General features: G+C 44.4%; 2 protein-coding genes across 15 annotated transcripts in view; one reads left to right on the forward strand and one right to left on the reverse strand.

Moving 5' to 3' along the window:
* Positions 1-16,830, reverse strand: part of MYO19 (myosin XIX) — a 39,808-nt gene that overhangs the window by 21,846 nt on the left and 1,132 nt on the right. For 2 of the 12 annotated variants that reach the window (XM_064495005.1, XM_031467969.2), the window contains exons 1-6: positions 9,741-10,018; positions 8,933-9,069; positions 7,569-7,723; positions 4,536-4,674; positions 4,075-4,223; positions 2,603-2,716 (exon numbers count right to left, since the gene is read on the reverse strand). In XM_064495005.1, coding sequence (XP_064351075.1) covers positions 2,603-2,716; positions 4,075-4,223; positions 4,536-4,674; positions 7,569-7,580 — 414 coding nt within the window. In that variant the 5' untranslated portion in view covers positions 7,581-7,723; positions 8,933-9,069; positions 9,741-10,018. Of the gene's footprint in view, positions 1-2,602; positions 2,717-4,074; positions 4,224-4,535; positions 4,675-7,568; positions 7,724-8,932; positions 9,104-9,316; positions 9,382-9,740; positions 10,021-16,830 lie in introns of those variants that run through there. The other 10 variants (XM_064495006.1, XM_031467968.2, XM_064495003.1 and 7 more) reach the window with 8 other exon arrangements.
* On the forward strand, positions 9,424-14,831 carry PIGW (phosphatidylinositol glycan anchor biosynthesis class W). 3 transcript variants are annotated; one of them, XM_064495011.1, is made up of 2 exons: positions 9,424-9,495; positions 11,582-14,831. In XM_064495011.1, exon 2 carries the CDS (start codon positions 11,599-11,601, stop codon positions 13,105-13,107), a length of 1,509 nt encoding a protein of 502 aa, XP_064351081.1. In that variant the 5' UTR covers positions 9,424-9,495; positions 11,582-11,598; the 3' UTR covers positions 13,108-14,831. The 3 variants fall into 3 exon arrangements, with proteins under 3 accessions (XP_064351081.1, XP_031323846.2, XP_010988772.1); XM_031467986.2 differs by lacking the exon at positions 9,424-9,495 and adding an exon at positions 10,036-10,124 and having other exon boundaries at positions 11,586-14,831; XM_010990470.3 differs by lacking the exon at positions 9,424-9,495 and adding an exon at positions 10,447-10,899 and having other exon boundaries at positions 11,586-14,831.

A 16,830-nucleotide genomic window follows, 5' to 3' on the forward strand; every position in this document is an offset into this window, starting at 1 on the left:
AGTAAAAATCATGAAATAATCTCAAAGATAATGAACCTCTGAGATAAGACCAGGTTGCTGGGGGGGAATTCAGGGGACAAGAAACAACTCCTAGAATTCAAAATTCAAAATAACTGAAGGGTAGAGAATATCTCCCAGAAGACAGAACCAAATATAGAATAGGGGAGAAAAATAAGGATACTTTCTAGACAATTAATTAAACTTTCTACCAATAGGAGTTCCAGAAAGGAACAAGGGGAATAAATTATTAAATTATTAGATACAATACAAAAATATTTTCACACACAAAAGGACATGAGTTTCAAGGTTCAAAGACCCATAATAGCTCACAGTGAAAAAAAAATGCAACAATGAATATATGTATGTCCATGTATAACTGAAAAACTGTGCTCTACACTGGAAATTGACACAACATTGTAAAATGACTATAACTCAAAAAAAAGCTAAAACACCAAAACAAAACCATAAAAAGTATCCAGCATAAGCAAGTGAGAAAAGACCATATCAAGACACGTCACTGTGAATTTTAACACCTACGGATAAAAAAGATGACCCTAAAAATTTTTGGATAGAAAACACAAATCACCATTTATGGACTGGGACTCTCAACAGAATATATAAGGAAATAACTTCTAAATATGGGAAGGAAATTATTTCCAACCTGAAATGATAAAGTCCTGCCAACATATCGAATTAAGGCAGAATAAACATTCTCAGATGTGCAATAACTCAAAATATGCCCTCCATGTAACCTTTGTCAGGAAGCTACTATGCTTCATAAAAACAAGGCAGTGAAGGAAGAAGACGAAGCCTCTGCGCTCCAACAACAGGAGATTTATCATAGGACAGACGGCAATCTGGATCCCCAGAGCCAGGCAGACAGCTCCCAGGTAAGAGCTGTGTGGCAGCAGCCCTTGGCAGCCACCAGTCCAGATGGGAGCAGGAGATGTGAGGGCGCTAGGAAGGGCGTCACCAAGAACAAAGAGTACCTGATATACTTGCTGGTTGGGTAGGTGTTGTCCAGTTTTAGTGACAAGTTTGATGATGAATTAATAATAGGTATACAGAAACTGAATAAGTGAAAAAATGGGGGCAATTATTAAGTACAGGGGAAGTGAAAATTGTACAAGAAGGGAAATACAATCATAGTATATTACACGGCTCTGCCGTGAACAAAACACACATGGTTGTTAATACAAAGAACTTACTTAGAAACTGATATAATTACATTATGTATTTGGGGCCAGGGAAACAGGGCTAAATCCTCATCAAAGTAGGAAATGAACAGATAAGGTCCAAAAGTGAAACATCAATAACTAATAATAGAGGCATGTTGTTTAGAAATACGGATGCAGGCACCCAAACTGCTAGAATGTGTGAAAGTAGTTGCCTCTGGAGAGAGGGAATAGGGTTGAGACGTATGGGGCAGGGTTGCTGTTTTTCTTTGTAAGCCTTTGTAGTATTGCTTGATTTTTGAACCATGTAACTATATTACTATTTATTAAAAATAAATTTTAAAAAGATACCACACCCAGCCTTGGCTCCCCAGGGCAATTCTGGGGGACAATGGGCTTTGGCCAGGAGATGGGCACTCTGATACAACTCTCAGAGATCCCTTCCTCACCCACGTCCTAGCCCTTACCCCTACAGCATGCTGCTTTCAATTGTTTCCTTGTCTTTCTCAGGGGGCTAAGAGCCCCCAGAAAGCCGGATGCTGCATTGTCATCCCTGTCCCCGCCCTGTGCCGCTCCTTACTGGCTAGCCTGGGGCCTAGAACTTCGCAGGTGCTCAGTGCTCAGCACTGCTCTCACGAGTGAGTGTAGGCAGAAAGGGTTTATGGTCCAAAGAATCCCTTGTGAAGGTAACATTGAGGAAAGGGTGGGGCGGCTAGTAAGCCTTGGCAAGAAGGTGGCGAAGCCTGGGCCAGTGGCCTCCCCTGACCAGCCGTGCATCCTTGTACAATTCTGTCTCACCTATTGTGGTTTTGCTGCCTGGGGACCACATGACCACACCAGGAACTTCTGTCCTTCCTCACAGTTGGCCCAATGCACTGCCCTTGCCATTGAGGGCAACCCAGAAGTACAGGTGGTCTGTATCCCAAAAAATCCTCTCCTTTTGAAGGAGTGGGGCCATATGCTAACCATGCCACCAAGTGCCTTCTCTGCACTGGTTCATTTAATTCTCACAGAAGTCCCAGGAGTTAGGTGTTGGCCTTTCCCTCCCTATCATTTTACAAGTGAAAGAACTGAGGTTTGTAGAAGCTAAGTATCTTTCTGATGTGCTCTTAATCACCATGCTGGTACCCCCAACAGCTGACTTTTGTTTCCAACGGTGTCAGAGCTGGGAGAGCCCTTCAATGAGAAAACGAAGGCTTAGACAGGAAAGTATCTCACCCAGGGTTACAGCAGAGCTGGTGGAAGAGCTCAGACGAAAACCCTGCCTCCTGAATTCCTGTCCAGTGCATACCCACTGACTCCCGGCTTAAGCCAGCCTATCTGGGAAGGACTAGGCAGCAAACGGCTCCTCGAGGAGTAACGCCCCCTGCCCCTCTGCTCGTCCAGCTAGTTGCGAAGCTGACAGGGTGGGAAAGAGGTCCTCCTACCTTCCCAGCACCGCTCTCTCCACTGACGACAATAGACTGGTTGACTGGCTCAATCAGGCTCCTGACATTCCTGTAGGTCTGTTCACCCACCGTGAAGATGTGGGGCTTCAGTTTCTGAAACATCAAGGGGTGAAAAGTCACATGAGAGAACACCTGTCTTCAAGGAGTGATTGATCTAATGACGGCTGAGATGGGGAGGTTGCCAACAGTAGTCCCAGAAGGCTTCCTCTAGAAAAATTTCCTGCAAGTAACAATGTGAGGCCCAACTGTGGGATCCCCATGGTGGTTTTATCCATTCATCTTCTCTCAGTCTGGAAGCAGTGCTGGCCTTGCCCAGTCTATGACATTAACACTTTATCCTCCCATCTTCATAGTTTCATTCTATTTATTATTTTATGTAATTGTACTTCACAAGAACTTTGCCTAAGAAGTCCGTGCATTACTGGAATAGCTAACCCTGTTTTATATCTGAGTTTCAGAAGGGTTAAATAACTTTATCAAGGCCACTCAGCAAAAAAATGCATCCATGTGACTTAATTCCAAAGTCTCCATTCTCCTTTCCATCAACAAATATTAATTGTCCTCAATGTGCTGGGCCCTGAGGAAACAGAGGGGACCATGACATGGCTTTACCTTTGAGGAGACAGACAGTCAGTAATCTATGGGCTCTCAGATCTCCCCTGGCTCCCACTCAAACACTAACCATGCAAGAGCCAGGCCACCTGCACAAAGCCAAGCCAGCCCAGCACCCCCCAGCCAGGACTGAACACTTACCCACGGCTTCTTGAAGGGAGAAAGCATCATTCTGGGTGGTGTCAGAACCTTCCCTCTCTCCCCCTGCCCTCGCCCCATCCACCTCTCACCTGGACTGTTACAAAGCCTCCAACCGTTCTCCCTGTCTCCTGTCTCACCTTCCTGAACCCAACTCCCCCAGCTTCCAGAGTAATTATCTCACCCCTGGTGAAGAAGCTTTGTGAACCCTCCTCCCGCCTTGCTTCTCCATGTTTTTTAACATCAGCTAGTCCATTCCCTGGCTGCACCAGTCCCGTAGCCACCCCCATAAGAAGTTATTCCTCATTCCTGTCAGTGGGGATGAACATGTGAATTTTCTAGGGAAATCCTTATTTCATGTAATTTTATTCTTTTCTAAAAAAGTGGTTTGGTAAATACACAAATGTCCCCTTGTAAGTCCTTTCCTTTTAATAAGTTGACAAACAAGAAAAAAAAATCATCTGTCCTATGTCCCTATTTTAGGTTCCAAAATCAGCTGAACAAGTATTTCTTTATCTTCCACTATGCACCTACTGTTATGCATCCAAAATTCTGTGAGCTCCTGGTGGGCAGGGCCATGGCACCAGCCAACTGTGCATGACTGCATGGCCGGTGAATACATGGATAAGGACTAGGAAGCTCCAGGGTGGCCTACAGGAGGAGGGGGAGCCCTGAGGCCACGGGAAGCGGCTGTGTCTTACCTGGGGCTGAGGAGCAGCGTGGTACTCTCTCATCAGCTCTGGCGAGTAGAGCTGAGGGACGGGCTTGAAGGGGTTCAGAGCCACCAGGGTGCAGCCAGCATTGGTGTAGAACGTGTCAGCTGTGTACCGGGCCTGCAGACACCTCAGGACTGAGGCAGAGGTGCCTTTAGCAGACTCTGGCTCAAACGGAGACATAACTGCACATTCAGACAAACATCCGCCCAACAGTGCTCCTTCTGCAATTAGCCAGGTGCCACAAGATCTAATTAAGATGAGCCCCACCTCTGGAGCAAAGCCTCTGCTAAGGAGCCTGGGGGCAGCTGCCAGGCAGAGGTCTGCCCCTCTGGCTCCAGGTCAGGAGTCCTGCCTGCCTCCGCCTGGCCAGGGGCAGCGGTGTTGAATACCCTCATCACACCTCCACGCTCTTGGAGACCACACACTCGAGGAGGGGGTGTCCGTACCTGTCTCCAGCGTCACAGGATTCACCTTGGTGAGGTCATCCAGCTGGTGCAGCGGGACCTCCCCACCAAGGAACTCCTGCAGGTCTTCTCTGAGGGATTCCCTGCCTTGGGCATCAGAGCCTGAACTGTGGCCATTAACCTAGGAGGGAATAACAGGACCAGGAGAGCTGAGACTCGGGCCAGCTGGCAGCTATGAAAGGGTGGGGCCTGTAGAGTAGAACGAGAACAGGCCTCTAGTATCATAGTCTGGATGTTCAAATTTCAGCTCTGCCCCTTTCTAGACCTATGAGCTTGGGTAAGTTACTTAACCTCTCTGAGCCACAGTTTCTTAATTTATAAATAAAGGAAAATAAAACCAACTCATAGGGCTGTTAGGAAGAAAAATAAGGAGAGATACACAAAGCAGTTAGTGCCTGGCACACGGCAGGTACTCAGCAAATGAATAAACGCTATTGTCTCTCCTCTGCCATGAGTTCCTACCTCCAGCCTGGCCAGCTACCAGCCTTACTGGGGCCCAAGGCAGGGGGCTGCTGCAGGAGTATTACAAAGGAAAAGAACAATGATTTGGACCTCTTTTGAAAGAGACTATTCAGCCTGAGATGAAAAATCAGCTGTGAGGTAGCCCCATGCCTTCATCATCTGCCTCTTGGGGCTTAAATTTAGTCTAGCTGATTAATTAGCTCCTGCTGCCCTGGTCTACTTGAGAGAAAGCCTGGCTCAGAAGTCAGATGAGGTCAAGAACGAGCACCAAGGGGAAAGGCCCTTTCCCCCTTGCCCATCCTCAGTGCCAAAATTTTTCACGTTTCCTCTCCCCATTTTCCTCCCATGGTCCCATTTCTCATTTTCCCTCCCTGGGGGCTGCAGGGAAGATGGTGTGAGGAGTAGGAGAACACAGGAATAACCTGGCTGAAATCTGCTTTTGAAATCTGGAAGGGGTCTGTGATATAACATGTGTGGGTTTCCGTGAGACAAGTGAACCTTAAAGTTCAAACCCCTCCAGCTAAAGTGGCAAGTGTCATCTGAGAGGCCCAGTAAGTTTCTTTCCAAAGGTATTGCCTCTTCTTTGAACTTGGGCCCACCATAACGCACAAGGCAGGCTCTTGACCTCCATGCTGAGCATGGCTGGGTCCAGGCAAATCCCTCCGTCCTAGGGGTAAAAAGGAAATCAGCCACAAACCCAGCCATAATTTATGAACAGCTCTGATCCAACCAGAGAGGCAGCTGAATATAATGGCCCTTGACCCAGAACTGAAAGCTAGATTGTCAGGGTTAGAATCTTGATTCTACCACTTCCTAGTCGTGTAATCTTATGTAAGTTTCCTAATCTCTTTGTGCCTCAATTTTCCTCATCTGTAAAATGGGAGTGGAGGTAGGACCTACCTCATAGATACTGATAAGCACACAAGGTATTTAGAAAAGGCATCTGGTATTTGCCACCAAAAGTTAGCTATTACTAATTATTCTATTAAAAGCAGCTCTTCTAATTAGACAATAATATATCAAGGGCCTTAAAACTATATGTCCTTTCAACCTGCAATTCTGCTTCTAGAAAATAATCCTGTGTAATGGCCATAAGAATGTTCACTGTACATAGAAACATTTATAATTGTAGGAAAATTGAAAACAACCCAAATGTCCAAACAGTAGCTTAAATTATAGTACATTCTTACTATAGAATAAAGCAGTTACAAAAAGTATACCTTTAAATGTTTAAAAAATACACACTTAGGGAAAAAGATCTAGGATATTCTCTAAAACGTTGGTTATCTCTGGATAGTACAATTATGGGTAATTTTAATGTTCTTTTTGCTTATTTATATTTTCCACATTGCTTATGATGAACGTGACCTTGAATAAATCACTTAACTTCTCTGAGCCTTATCTCCGAAATGGGAATGTAGCCGCACTGCACATACAATGCTGTATCTTTCTCAAGGACTAAACAAAGCTATACATGTAAAATGATTAATATAATGCCTACTACATAGCAGGGCTCAACATGGAGCAGCTGCTAGAACACTTATGATGAAAATTACTGCTTTTTTCATAAGAAAAGAAATAAACTAAAAATGGATAATAAAAAAGCCCAGAGCAGACAACTGTCCTGTCTGCTTCTCTCCAGCCTCTAGCCTGTTTCACGAGCCAAAAGGTGGGGAGAAGGTCACGCAGCAGTGTCTACCGTGGCTCCCTTGAGGCTGGCTGACCTCACACTCAGTCATCCTGTCTTACCTGCCTTCTCCCCTAGACCGTGAGCTCCTTGAGGGCAGGTTATCATCTGAAACATCTGCCTCGGTGCCAGTGGGAACACTCAATAAATAAAAACTCAGCAAGTATCTCCTGGCTTTCTCTCGGGGCCAAGAGCTGCATGTGAAGGATGATATGGGTATGAGATGCAGCTCCACGGTGGAGGGTGATTTGGAATCCTGCAGGCCTGGGGCCAAAGGAGACTTTCCAGAGGGGCAGAGGTCTGAAGTAAGGGCAGGTTTCATGTCCCAGTAGCAACCCCCCATGCACCCCATGGTCCATTCAGTGGAATCCTTGCGTATTTCCACATAGGTCATCTTCCACATTTTTGCACAGGCTGATCTCTTTGCCTGGACTGCTTATTTTCCTTCTTTACTTGCCTAACTCCTACTTGTCCTTTAAGGCTCAGCTTCAAGGAACATCTCCTCTTGGAAGCCCCAGACTTCCACTTGCTTTAAAAACTCAGGCTGCAAGGGACATCTCTCAGGACTCCCTCACTAGTTCAGACCTGTAAGGTCACCAAAATGCCCTTAGGATGCCCTTACACATCCCAGGAAGAGGAGCTAAAAACCACAATAGGAGAGATTCAAATTAGGTATCAGGAAGAGCTTCCTGGTGACAGATGAAAGGCATTGGAGTGACTGTGTGAAAAGACAAAGAAAGATCTTTAAAGGGTCTTTCCCTTCCTTCCAGGTTAGGGTAGCGGAAGCTTCATCTGGGCAAGTGAAAGATGCAGAGGTGCTTCAGGTGCTTGAGGGCCTGGGTTGTCTAAGGGTGGGCAGACTTTACCTGCTGGAGCATCCTGCTTCAATGTGGTCAGCCAGGGTTCTGGGTTGCAGGCACCAGGAGCTGCTATCCACCTGGTCATGGGGGCACAGGCTCGGGCATGGGTCCAGCAAAGGGCTCAGTTCTCAAGGAATCTCTGAGACAAATCACCCAAGAGCCTGTGGCATGAGAGAGAAGACCAAGGCCACACACAGGTGAGGGCTTCTCCAGGGTGACTCACTCACTCTCCTCCCACCAGGCAGGAGGAACCAAAATGAGGATCAGGGCGAGCCTCAGCAGAGAGGGAGAGTCCATCCCGCCCTCAACCAATTAGGGAGCAGGAAAAACTTTTACGAGCGGCTCCTGAGGCTCCCTGCGCTCCTTCAGGGCAACTTTTACTACAGGGGTTTGGGGTGGGGCCGCAAATCTTCTGGGTCAGTGTGCCATGGAGGATGAGGACCGTGGAAGACAGAGAAGCCTCATGCCTCATCCTCTCCAGTAGACAGAAATATCCTATCAGTGTAGCCAGTAGTCCATGGGGCGGGGAGGCTGGAGTCAACTCCTGATGTTCCAGGAAGACTACTGGGTGGGAGGGGAATCACAGCTCAGTCCTTGGCTGGTAAGCCACCTCACCTCCCTGGCCCACCTTGATTCCTCATCTTGAAAATGGGGATAATAAAAGCTACCTCACAAGGAGAGGTTGTGAAGGTCAGTGAGGTCATAGATTGAAAGTACCTGACAAAGTACAAATCTGAATCCTCACTCAGAGGGAGAAAATTGTTGATACTGTCACTAAGAAGGGATAACCCATTCGGAGGCACTAATCAGGTGGAACAGTCCAGTGTCAATTTTAACAAAGTGAAGATTTCAGACAGGGGGTACTGTGAGGCCCTAGGCCTGTCTCTGAAAAACTGTGACTCTCAGACTCAGAATTACCCAGGTCTCACACTTCCCCAGCAAGGAGGGTTGAGGACGAGGGATGTCTGTAATGGACTGACCTTGGTAGAGACTTTCTTGAGACTCTGAATACATCTAGCCTTTGAAAGAACTCAGGGATAGGGACTTTCATGGAAACTGGAAAAAGGACAATTCAGGCAGAGGAGGGAATCAGGACTGTGTTGGACACATTCACCCTGGACAAGGGACTGCCATGTAAAAGGTTCCCAAGACTCAAGGCCAACAAAGCTCCCTCAACTGGAAACTCATTTAAAAGAGAGGACCAGAGGGGGAGCATAACAGATTGTGGGGTTAGAATCCAAAGCCCACAAGCCCTAAAACACAGTTCACAAGAGCTCTCTAAACCTTATTCCGTTTCTTCGTTTGCAAAAAGGACTACCAATATCCAGACCTCACAGCGCTGAGTTAAGGATCAAATGGGGTGGCAGTACCTCTGAGAGCGCTTTGCAAATGTTGGTTTATTACGATGCAGGGTCCACTTCCAGCCAGAATCAACTCATTAGAGCAGTTTTCTCCAGTCTCCTAGCTCTTGCTCCCTGTCGGCTTCGCGGTTACAAGCCAAGAATTTCTGGAAAGGGTGTGAAGGGTATAACTACTGTGGGCTGGAGGGAGACAGTAATGAATAGATGAAACACCTAGCCAAGGCAAGGCAAGCAGCAACCTGATCATCAGTTCCTCCCACCCTTCCTCCCATTCCCCTCCGACCCCTTCCCCCCAGCCTCAGGTTCTTTCTGTGCTCAGAGGACAGTGAGAGGACAGACGAGAAGAGCAGGGTAAGGGTCCTGGGAGGCCTGCCGGCCTCGCCCCCAGATTACCGGCGGGAACCGGGCACTCCTAGTCCCGGCGCGGTGTGCGGCGGACCCAGGGCTGGGATGCCGCTCCGGAAGCAGCTGGCACGGGGAGGGTTTGTCCTTCCCGGGAAGGTGGACGTGACCCCAGCCAAGGGCGCGGTTGTCCTATTGCCTCCCCGGGCCAGCTGCCCCTTCCTGGGTAACTAGGTAAGGAGAATGGAGGAGCTGGGGCCAGGATCTCCCCCCACCTCGGGCCGCCCCCTGCCGGCACAGTGGAAAGGTGGAGAGTGACCGTGAAAGGTCCTTGTTCTGGAAAAGGCAAAAAGCTGGGCTACCTACTCCTGGGATACGAGAGGGTCAAAAAGAAAAAAGCAAAGGGAAGGGAAACGGCGCTTCGGAAAGGGGAGGGAGAGGCTCCCTCTTCTTCCTTAGCGCTCCGGGGACCCACCGGCCTCTCCGGCTCCTTCGTGCTCGTGAAGGGCTTCGGACCTGGCTGGAGGTGGCACTCACCGGTCCCACGGCTTGAGCCGCCAAGCGTGCGGCCCCCGCCGGGCCCGACTGGAAAGGCAGACGGGCGAGCCGGGTGAGGCGGCGGGAAGAGCCCGGGAGAAGAGGGCGGAGGGAAGGGCGTGGGCCAGCCCCGGAGGAGAGAAAGCCGAGAATTGCGGAGCACACCCGCCGGCTGCGGCCCTGACCACATGGCCAGGAGCCCGCCGGCTCCTCCCCTGGGGCGGGGCGCACACTCGCGGCGCGGGGCGCACGTGGCCCGCCCCGGACGCCGGGATCCAGAGTTGGGGGCTCGATCCCGGACAAAGTATCTTGAGACCCTGGAGTAAGATGGGGGAAGGGGACCAAGAGTGGGGATTTCTGGGTCTCCGGGCCCTCACGGGGCCGTGGGTCGCTCAGTAGGGAAACCAGGCCTCCGGACCCAGCCACTGACAGGGCCTCGCCGTGGGGTCTGAGGGCCAGTGGTGAGGTTCGGGACCCGCCTTTTCCGCTCAGGCTCCTCTGACCGACCTGCCCACGGCCGCGACCCGAGAGGACCCAACTTGGGCAAGCCCCTGGCAGGGAAGGACGCGCGTGGGGAGCCTCCTGGGCGGGGACACGTAGGGTCAGCTGCCCCGGAAGCGCAGCCCTCCGGGCGCCAGCCGGAAGCGCCGCTCCGGAGGCTGAAGCGCCTGGCTTCCGCGCGGCCGGCGGGTGCGGTGGGATCCCCGCGGCCCGGCCCACTTAAACGTCCCCGTGCGGAGGGGTCGCCAAGACCACCTGGAGCGCGTGAGGTGTAAGGGCCCGCGCGGCCGGCGCTTGTGTCTGTCAGGAAAAAGCCTCTTTTATTTTTAAAGGCCAACCGATTTGAATCGGCTTATTCCCGGGAGGTATTGTTGCTGGGCCCAGAAAGGCCACCACGCATGCATGCGTTCTTTTATTCCGTATGGTTCTCTTTTGGCCAGCAAATGTGTTCTTCTGTGCCACTTTTTAGACATTCATATGTAGCAGAGACGTGTTTTATATCCCTTTAAAACAACTGACACTTTTATGTACCGTTCGGGCCCCTGCTCTACGATTAGCATCCATTCTACCTACCGACATTTTAACCTGTAAATGAGGTAAGGAGCAGCCTGGGGCTCAGATTTTGTACTAGAGGCAACAGGTTCGGAGAGGCTCTAAACAGAAACCAAGGCCCCCAACTCCAAAGTGTACCTAATACGTTTTTCCCTATCCCGCTCCTTCTTTTTGAGACTTGACTCTAAATCATGTTAGGTATATTCAATTTTCATTATATTATCTTCATGTCATATACAATGCTCTGTAACAGGAATTCCTGTCCTACTATGATTCCATTATCTATTTCACTTTCTTTTGTGAGTCTGCCTTAGAATAGCTAAAGCTTTTAACCGATCATTTCATACTACTTGTGTGATATCCTTACCCTCATGTGTTAGTGTTAGACTTATTCCAACAATACTTGGAATGAACAAATGCAATAAACTAAAAAAAAATTTAAAGGGGGAGGATATAGCTCGGTTGTGAGTGCATAGCATGCAGGAGGTCCGGGGTTCAATCCCCAGTACCTCCATTAAAAAAATAAATAAAACTTACCCCCCCCAAAAAATCAAACAAACATGTAATAAAGTGAAAAAACATTTTTTTAAATCCTCAGAAGGAGAATTTCAAGTCCTATATTCTGCACTGAAACTTAGGAATAAGTAAAGTCAACTCAGGTACATATTTATGCCAATTCCATAAAAACATTGCTTTTCACAAATGCATTCTTTTGCTCTTGTTTACCTAGGAAGAAGAAAAAAATGTCTCAAAAGCAGATGAAGGAAGCTTTTGTCAGTAATCACAATGGAACGAGCGTGCTTGAAGTAACCGAGGGCTTGTGCTTGCCTGCACTCTGTATCCTGGGCAGAGGGCTTCTGATCATTCTCTCACAGCACTTACGTTCTTCACATACCTGGAGAACTCCATTCTTCATTGACTTTGCTTTCATAATAGTTCCCGTGGTGACCACTTTGACCATTTTCTCTTCATTTGTCCTCCTTGAGTACCTGGCTGTAATCATCTTTGGGGCAGGGCTGTTCTATCAAATATACTGCAGGAGAACTTGCTATGCCAGAATGCCCATCAAGAAAATCCATGAGAAATTCTTGAAAGTCAGTCTAGAATCAGAACACATTCCAGCCATCTCCTGTTTCCGTGTAATTAACAGTGCATTTACTGCTGTTGCCATTTTGGCTGTGGACTTCCCACTTTTTCCTAGAAGATTTGCCAAAACCGAGCTCTATGGGACAGGAGCAATGGATTTTGGAGTAGGAGGCTTTGTTTTTGGGACTGCAATGGTTTGTCCAGAGGTTAGGAGGAAATATACAAAAGGGTCCAGATTTTACTATCTTATAAGGTCATTGTACTCTGTTTGGCCATTAGTCTTCCTAGGAATGGGACGATTGGTCATTATAAAATCCATAGACTATCAGGAACATTTAACTGAGTATGGAGTTCACTGGAACTTTTTCTTTACCCTAATATTTGTGAAATTGATAACATCACTGCTCTTGATTATTTTCCCCCTAAATAAATCCTGGATTGTGGCCGTCAGCATTACTGTATTATACCAGCTAGCCCTTGACTTTACTCCCCTGAAAAGGTTGATTTTGTATGGCACTGATGGCAGTGGCACAAGGGTTGGTTTATTAAATGCGAACCGAGAAGGAATAATCTCTACGTTGGGGTACGTGGCGATACACATGGCTGGTGTTCAAACAGGGTCATATGTGCTTAAAAAAAGATCACATATCAAAGACTGGATAAAAGCAGCATATCGTATTCTACTGACAGCTATTGTCCTCTTCATCTTTCTTTACATCATTCAGGTAAATGTGGAAGTGGCGTCCCGAAGAATGGCCAATTTAGCCTTTTGTATTTGGATAGTTGCTTCTTGCCTGATCCTTCTTAGCAGTTTATTACTGGGTGATATAATTTTGAGTTTTGCCAAATTTCTAGTTAAAGGTGCAGCAGTACCATGTTCTTGGAAACTTACCCAGTCACCTGCTACAGATAAAAAGCATTCAGAATCTCTAGTCTCTGAACCTGAAGGAAAGAAACCCACTCTTTGTTTAATCACAGCAATGAACAGAAACCAGCTGATTTTTTTCTTGCTGTCAAATGTAACAACTGGCCTAATCAACCTGTCTGTAGATACGTTACACAGCAGTAACTTGTGGGCCTTTTTTGTGCTCAATCTCTATATGTTTACCAACTGCTTAATTATATATGTGCTACACTTGCAAGATAAGACTATAAAATATTGGTGATCAATAGGGGTTGGATATGTTTTGAGCAATATTATTTTAATGAGGAAGAATAAATATAAAATATGAAGAAAATGGGCGTTTGGCAATGAAATGTTAACTTATTGTATTATAAACGTTTCATTCCTACTCTAACAGTTGTGATGCTTAATATTTTAAATGAATCTCAACACTATATGAAACAAATCCATAAAGAAACAAAGCCTCGTGACTTGTTAGAATATTTATAAATTTCAGTATTTTAAAGAAACTTGTGTTTACATTTGTGCCACTGGAAGATTGGAGGGTAGACAGGATTTTTACTTTGTCTTATGTCACCTATTACCATTCTGTATTTTTTAATGTATTTTATAGTATTTACAGTAAAATACCTCAGCTTTGGGATTGTCAACACTACTGCTCAATTTTAATCTTTTAAAAAAACCCTCAGTATAAGAAAGCACATGTTTAAAATCAAATACTTATAAAGTCAGAAAACAGTTAAATGCTCCAAAGAATAGACTGAATTGTATGTTGTGGCTTACACACTAATTATGAGACTTTTTTTTTGCCTTGAGACTAAATAATTCATTTTTTTAGCCTACTCTCTGCTAGGGATGATATGCAAAAGTTTCCTGATGTCTTGCAGCTTGCAGTCTAATGGGGAAAACACATTAAACAACTGTTATAAACTACGTTAAGTCGTGAAGCATAGGTTGCCAAGAGTCAAATCAAGAACTAACTTTACAGAAGAGTCAAGAAAGTTTTCCCCACAGATGGCTTTTTTGGGGGGAGGGGGGATGGAGCTGGATGGGATGAGGAGTTTTGGTGGCTGGGGGAAAAGAGAAACAGTGAGAATGTCATCAAGTACTTAGTCTAACTTAATAAAACTATGGCTACGTTAAGGTTTGACATCCTACTGAGAACTTGAGTCATTTAAAAACTAAGCAGAACTTTGAACCTGCTGTTCAAAATCTAAGATTTAAAAAACTTACAAATTCTTAGTTTCCAATTCTAATGTTCCTTGTATACTGTTTAAAACGGGCAGAAAAAATTAAAATCTGCCTATTCTATTTTCAAGTAAAAATCTGATTATTGCAGAAATAGGCAGGGGTCAGTGTTCAGGTTAATTTCATATTTGGTAAACAATCTGGATTATCTGTGTCATGTAGGAGGACCTCCTCTAACAGTCAATTATAAATTTGCTGTTAGTTTTAAGTAGTTGCCCCAAATTAGTTCAAAATTTGTTTTATTCCCTGATTTGTTAAACATGACTATTATACTAATTAGTTTACTTTAACTTGTTACATAGATGATGGCTAATTTAGTATTTATGTGGCATTTTATCCTTACTAACTACAATCAATTATATTTGGAGGTAATCTATTATTGAAAGGAAATTCCCCCTAAAAAGAGTATGCTGAATAGTTATATAACTATAAAAACAAAAATCAGATTAGACTTTATTTTCAATTAAAAAGATGTTCGAAATTTAATAAGATTACAGTATGTAAATTAAGCATGACTAGGAAATGTGATTGGTTTTCCTGCTTACTATGCCCCAGTGCTAATAGCCCACAACTTACCTGTTCAAAGCATTAATAGGAGCGCTGAGAGGCTCTAGCCATACTGTTCTCATTAAAGAGAAAAGAAAGTAATATGAAGTATTTGATGATTTAATGAGCATTTTTTCTAATTGGTCTATTGCTTCTTGTCTGAGGTCTTAGGTACCTTTCAGTAAGTTTATGTCTCTGTAAATAACTGTAAGAACAAAATGTGCTGTTTTCTCCACCTCCAATTATGAAAGTCATGTAAGAGAAAGCTAATGAATAGCATTCATACAAACAGAAAAATTAGTAAAAAAAAAAAAAAAAAAAAAAAAGACCATTCTGACTTGATTCTAGTTTACAAAAGAGAAAGAAATCATTCAGTAAAGATTTATTGTGCTCCAATGTGCCAGATACAGGGGTGCTGGGGAAACAAACAACAGAAAGTAAGACCCTGCCCTCAAGTGGCTTATATTTAACTTGTGGACATTATTTTTCCTTTAAAAAATTTTCCATGGGGAAAATGTGTCTCTATTTTTGACAGATACAACAGAACTTCCCACTGTCAGTTTGTAAAAAAGAAAACCCAATTCACAGATACTCAGATTTGTGGTAATTTAAATAACATTCTGCTGCCGATTTTATTGCCACATATAACAACGTGGTTATTATAGTTAAATTATAGTTAAAACAACAGTAGGTATTCTGATTAACTAATTTTCTTTTCAACTATCCATTTTTGAGGACAGAAAGGGAAGGGAGGGAGGAAGAAAAGAAAGGAAGACTATACACTAGGACCTTATCCTGGCTATGACCCTCAGAAAGTGACTCATTCCCATGACTTTAATTTTAAACAATTATAAACTGGGGATGTCTATCAATACTTTTGTGTTCAGAAGATGACAATGTTTTATTTTTATTGAGCATCTACCATCCAATATGCGGTATAAAATTATACAAAAACATACTTTGTTCCCTAGGAACTTATGTATAGTCTATGAAGATAAGAATATATGGAGTAAATCAGTATTCTTCATTTTTAAATCCAGGTAGCTTGGAGAATAGTCATATCTCATTCATGCCTGACTTTTGTGCCTGGCTTCTCACACACTGGGGACCTGCCAAAGAAGAAAAATAACGGCATTCTGCTGATAATTTATCACATCTCCATCACATCAACTGTTCTTTATGAGGTATCAGCAAAATGTCCTCTGCTGTTTATTGCCTGCTCTTTCTTGGCCTTTAAAATTCTTTAGTCTTGCCCTTCATGATGCCAATATCAAAATTTAAAAACAGGCAACAACTGGCTTTTATGCAATCACTTGTTTTTGTCAATGAAAGGTAAGCTCTCTAAAGGCAGATAGTTACAAAATATTTCCTGCAGCACTACGCGTTATAGCTGAAGACAGACCAGTAGTGAAAAAATAAATGAGTGCCGGCTCTAAAATGAAGATACATAGTTAAAACTTCTAACAACTGTTCTGCAATAAAATAATTTTCTAAGCATTTTCCCTCAAATACTGATTTTTATCATATTTGTAGCACCCAAGCTCCTTGAGAAATGGTGATTTATCAAGCAAATTATTTACCTTTTCAACCTTACAATAAGGACTTATTAAATACCTATAGTATGTGAAACATTGTCCAAAGATACTAAGCAGTGAGCTCAGTGGACCTGAAAGACAAATCCAAAATGGAGAAAGTAATCAGACAAATGGGGAAAGTAATCTCCAATGGAAAGACACTGTTGAAGACTCATTTTGTTACTTTTTTTTCAATTGCAGTATAGTCAGTTACAATGTGTTAATTTCTGGTACACAGCACAATGTCCTGCATATACATACATATATTCTTTGTTACATTTTATATCTGGGTTTTAATGCCTTTTCTAACTTAGATTAAAACCCTCCAGGGTGAATACTTTCTTTGCTAGTACTGCTTACTCAGTAATTAAAGTTATTAAATTTAGCACCTATATATTGAGCCTGTCATTTTCAATTGTCCTTTACTGACCATAATCCAAAGGAGTTTAAAAGGTATAAAGTAGGTACATTGATATAGTGTTTATAGGAGTACTTTCAGATCTTAAAAGCCATAGTATTCGTTTTTTTCTTAAAAGTGTTTTTATAAAAAAAACACAAAATTCTCTAAAAATGTCCAGATTTTGGCTATATTCTGACAGCCTAACCTGTCAGAACCT

The sequence above is a fragment of the Camelus dromedarius genome, chromosome 16 (genome assembly GCF_036321535.1).
Source record: "Camelus dromedarius isolate mCamDro1 chromosome 16, mCamDro1.pat, whole genome shotgun sequence".
Taxonomy (NCBI): Eukaryota; Metazoa; Chordata; class Mammalia; order Artiodactyla; family Camelidae; genus Camelus; species Camelus dromedarius.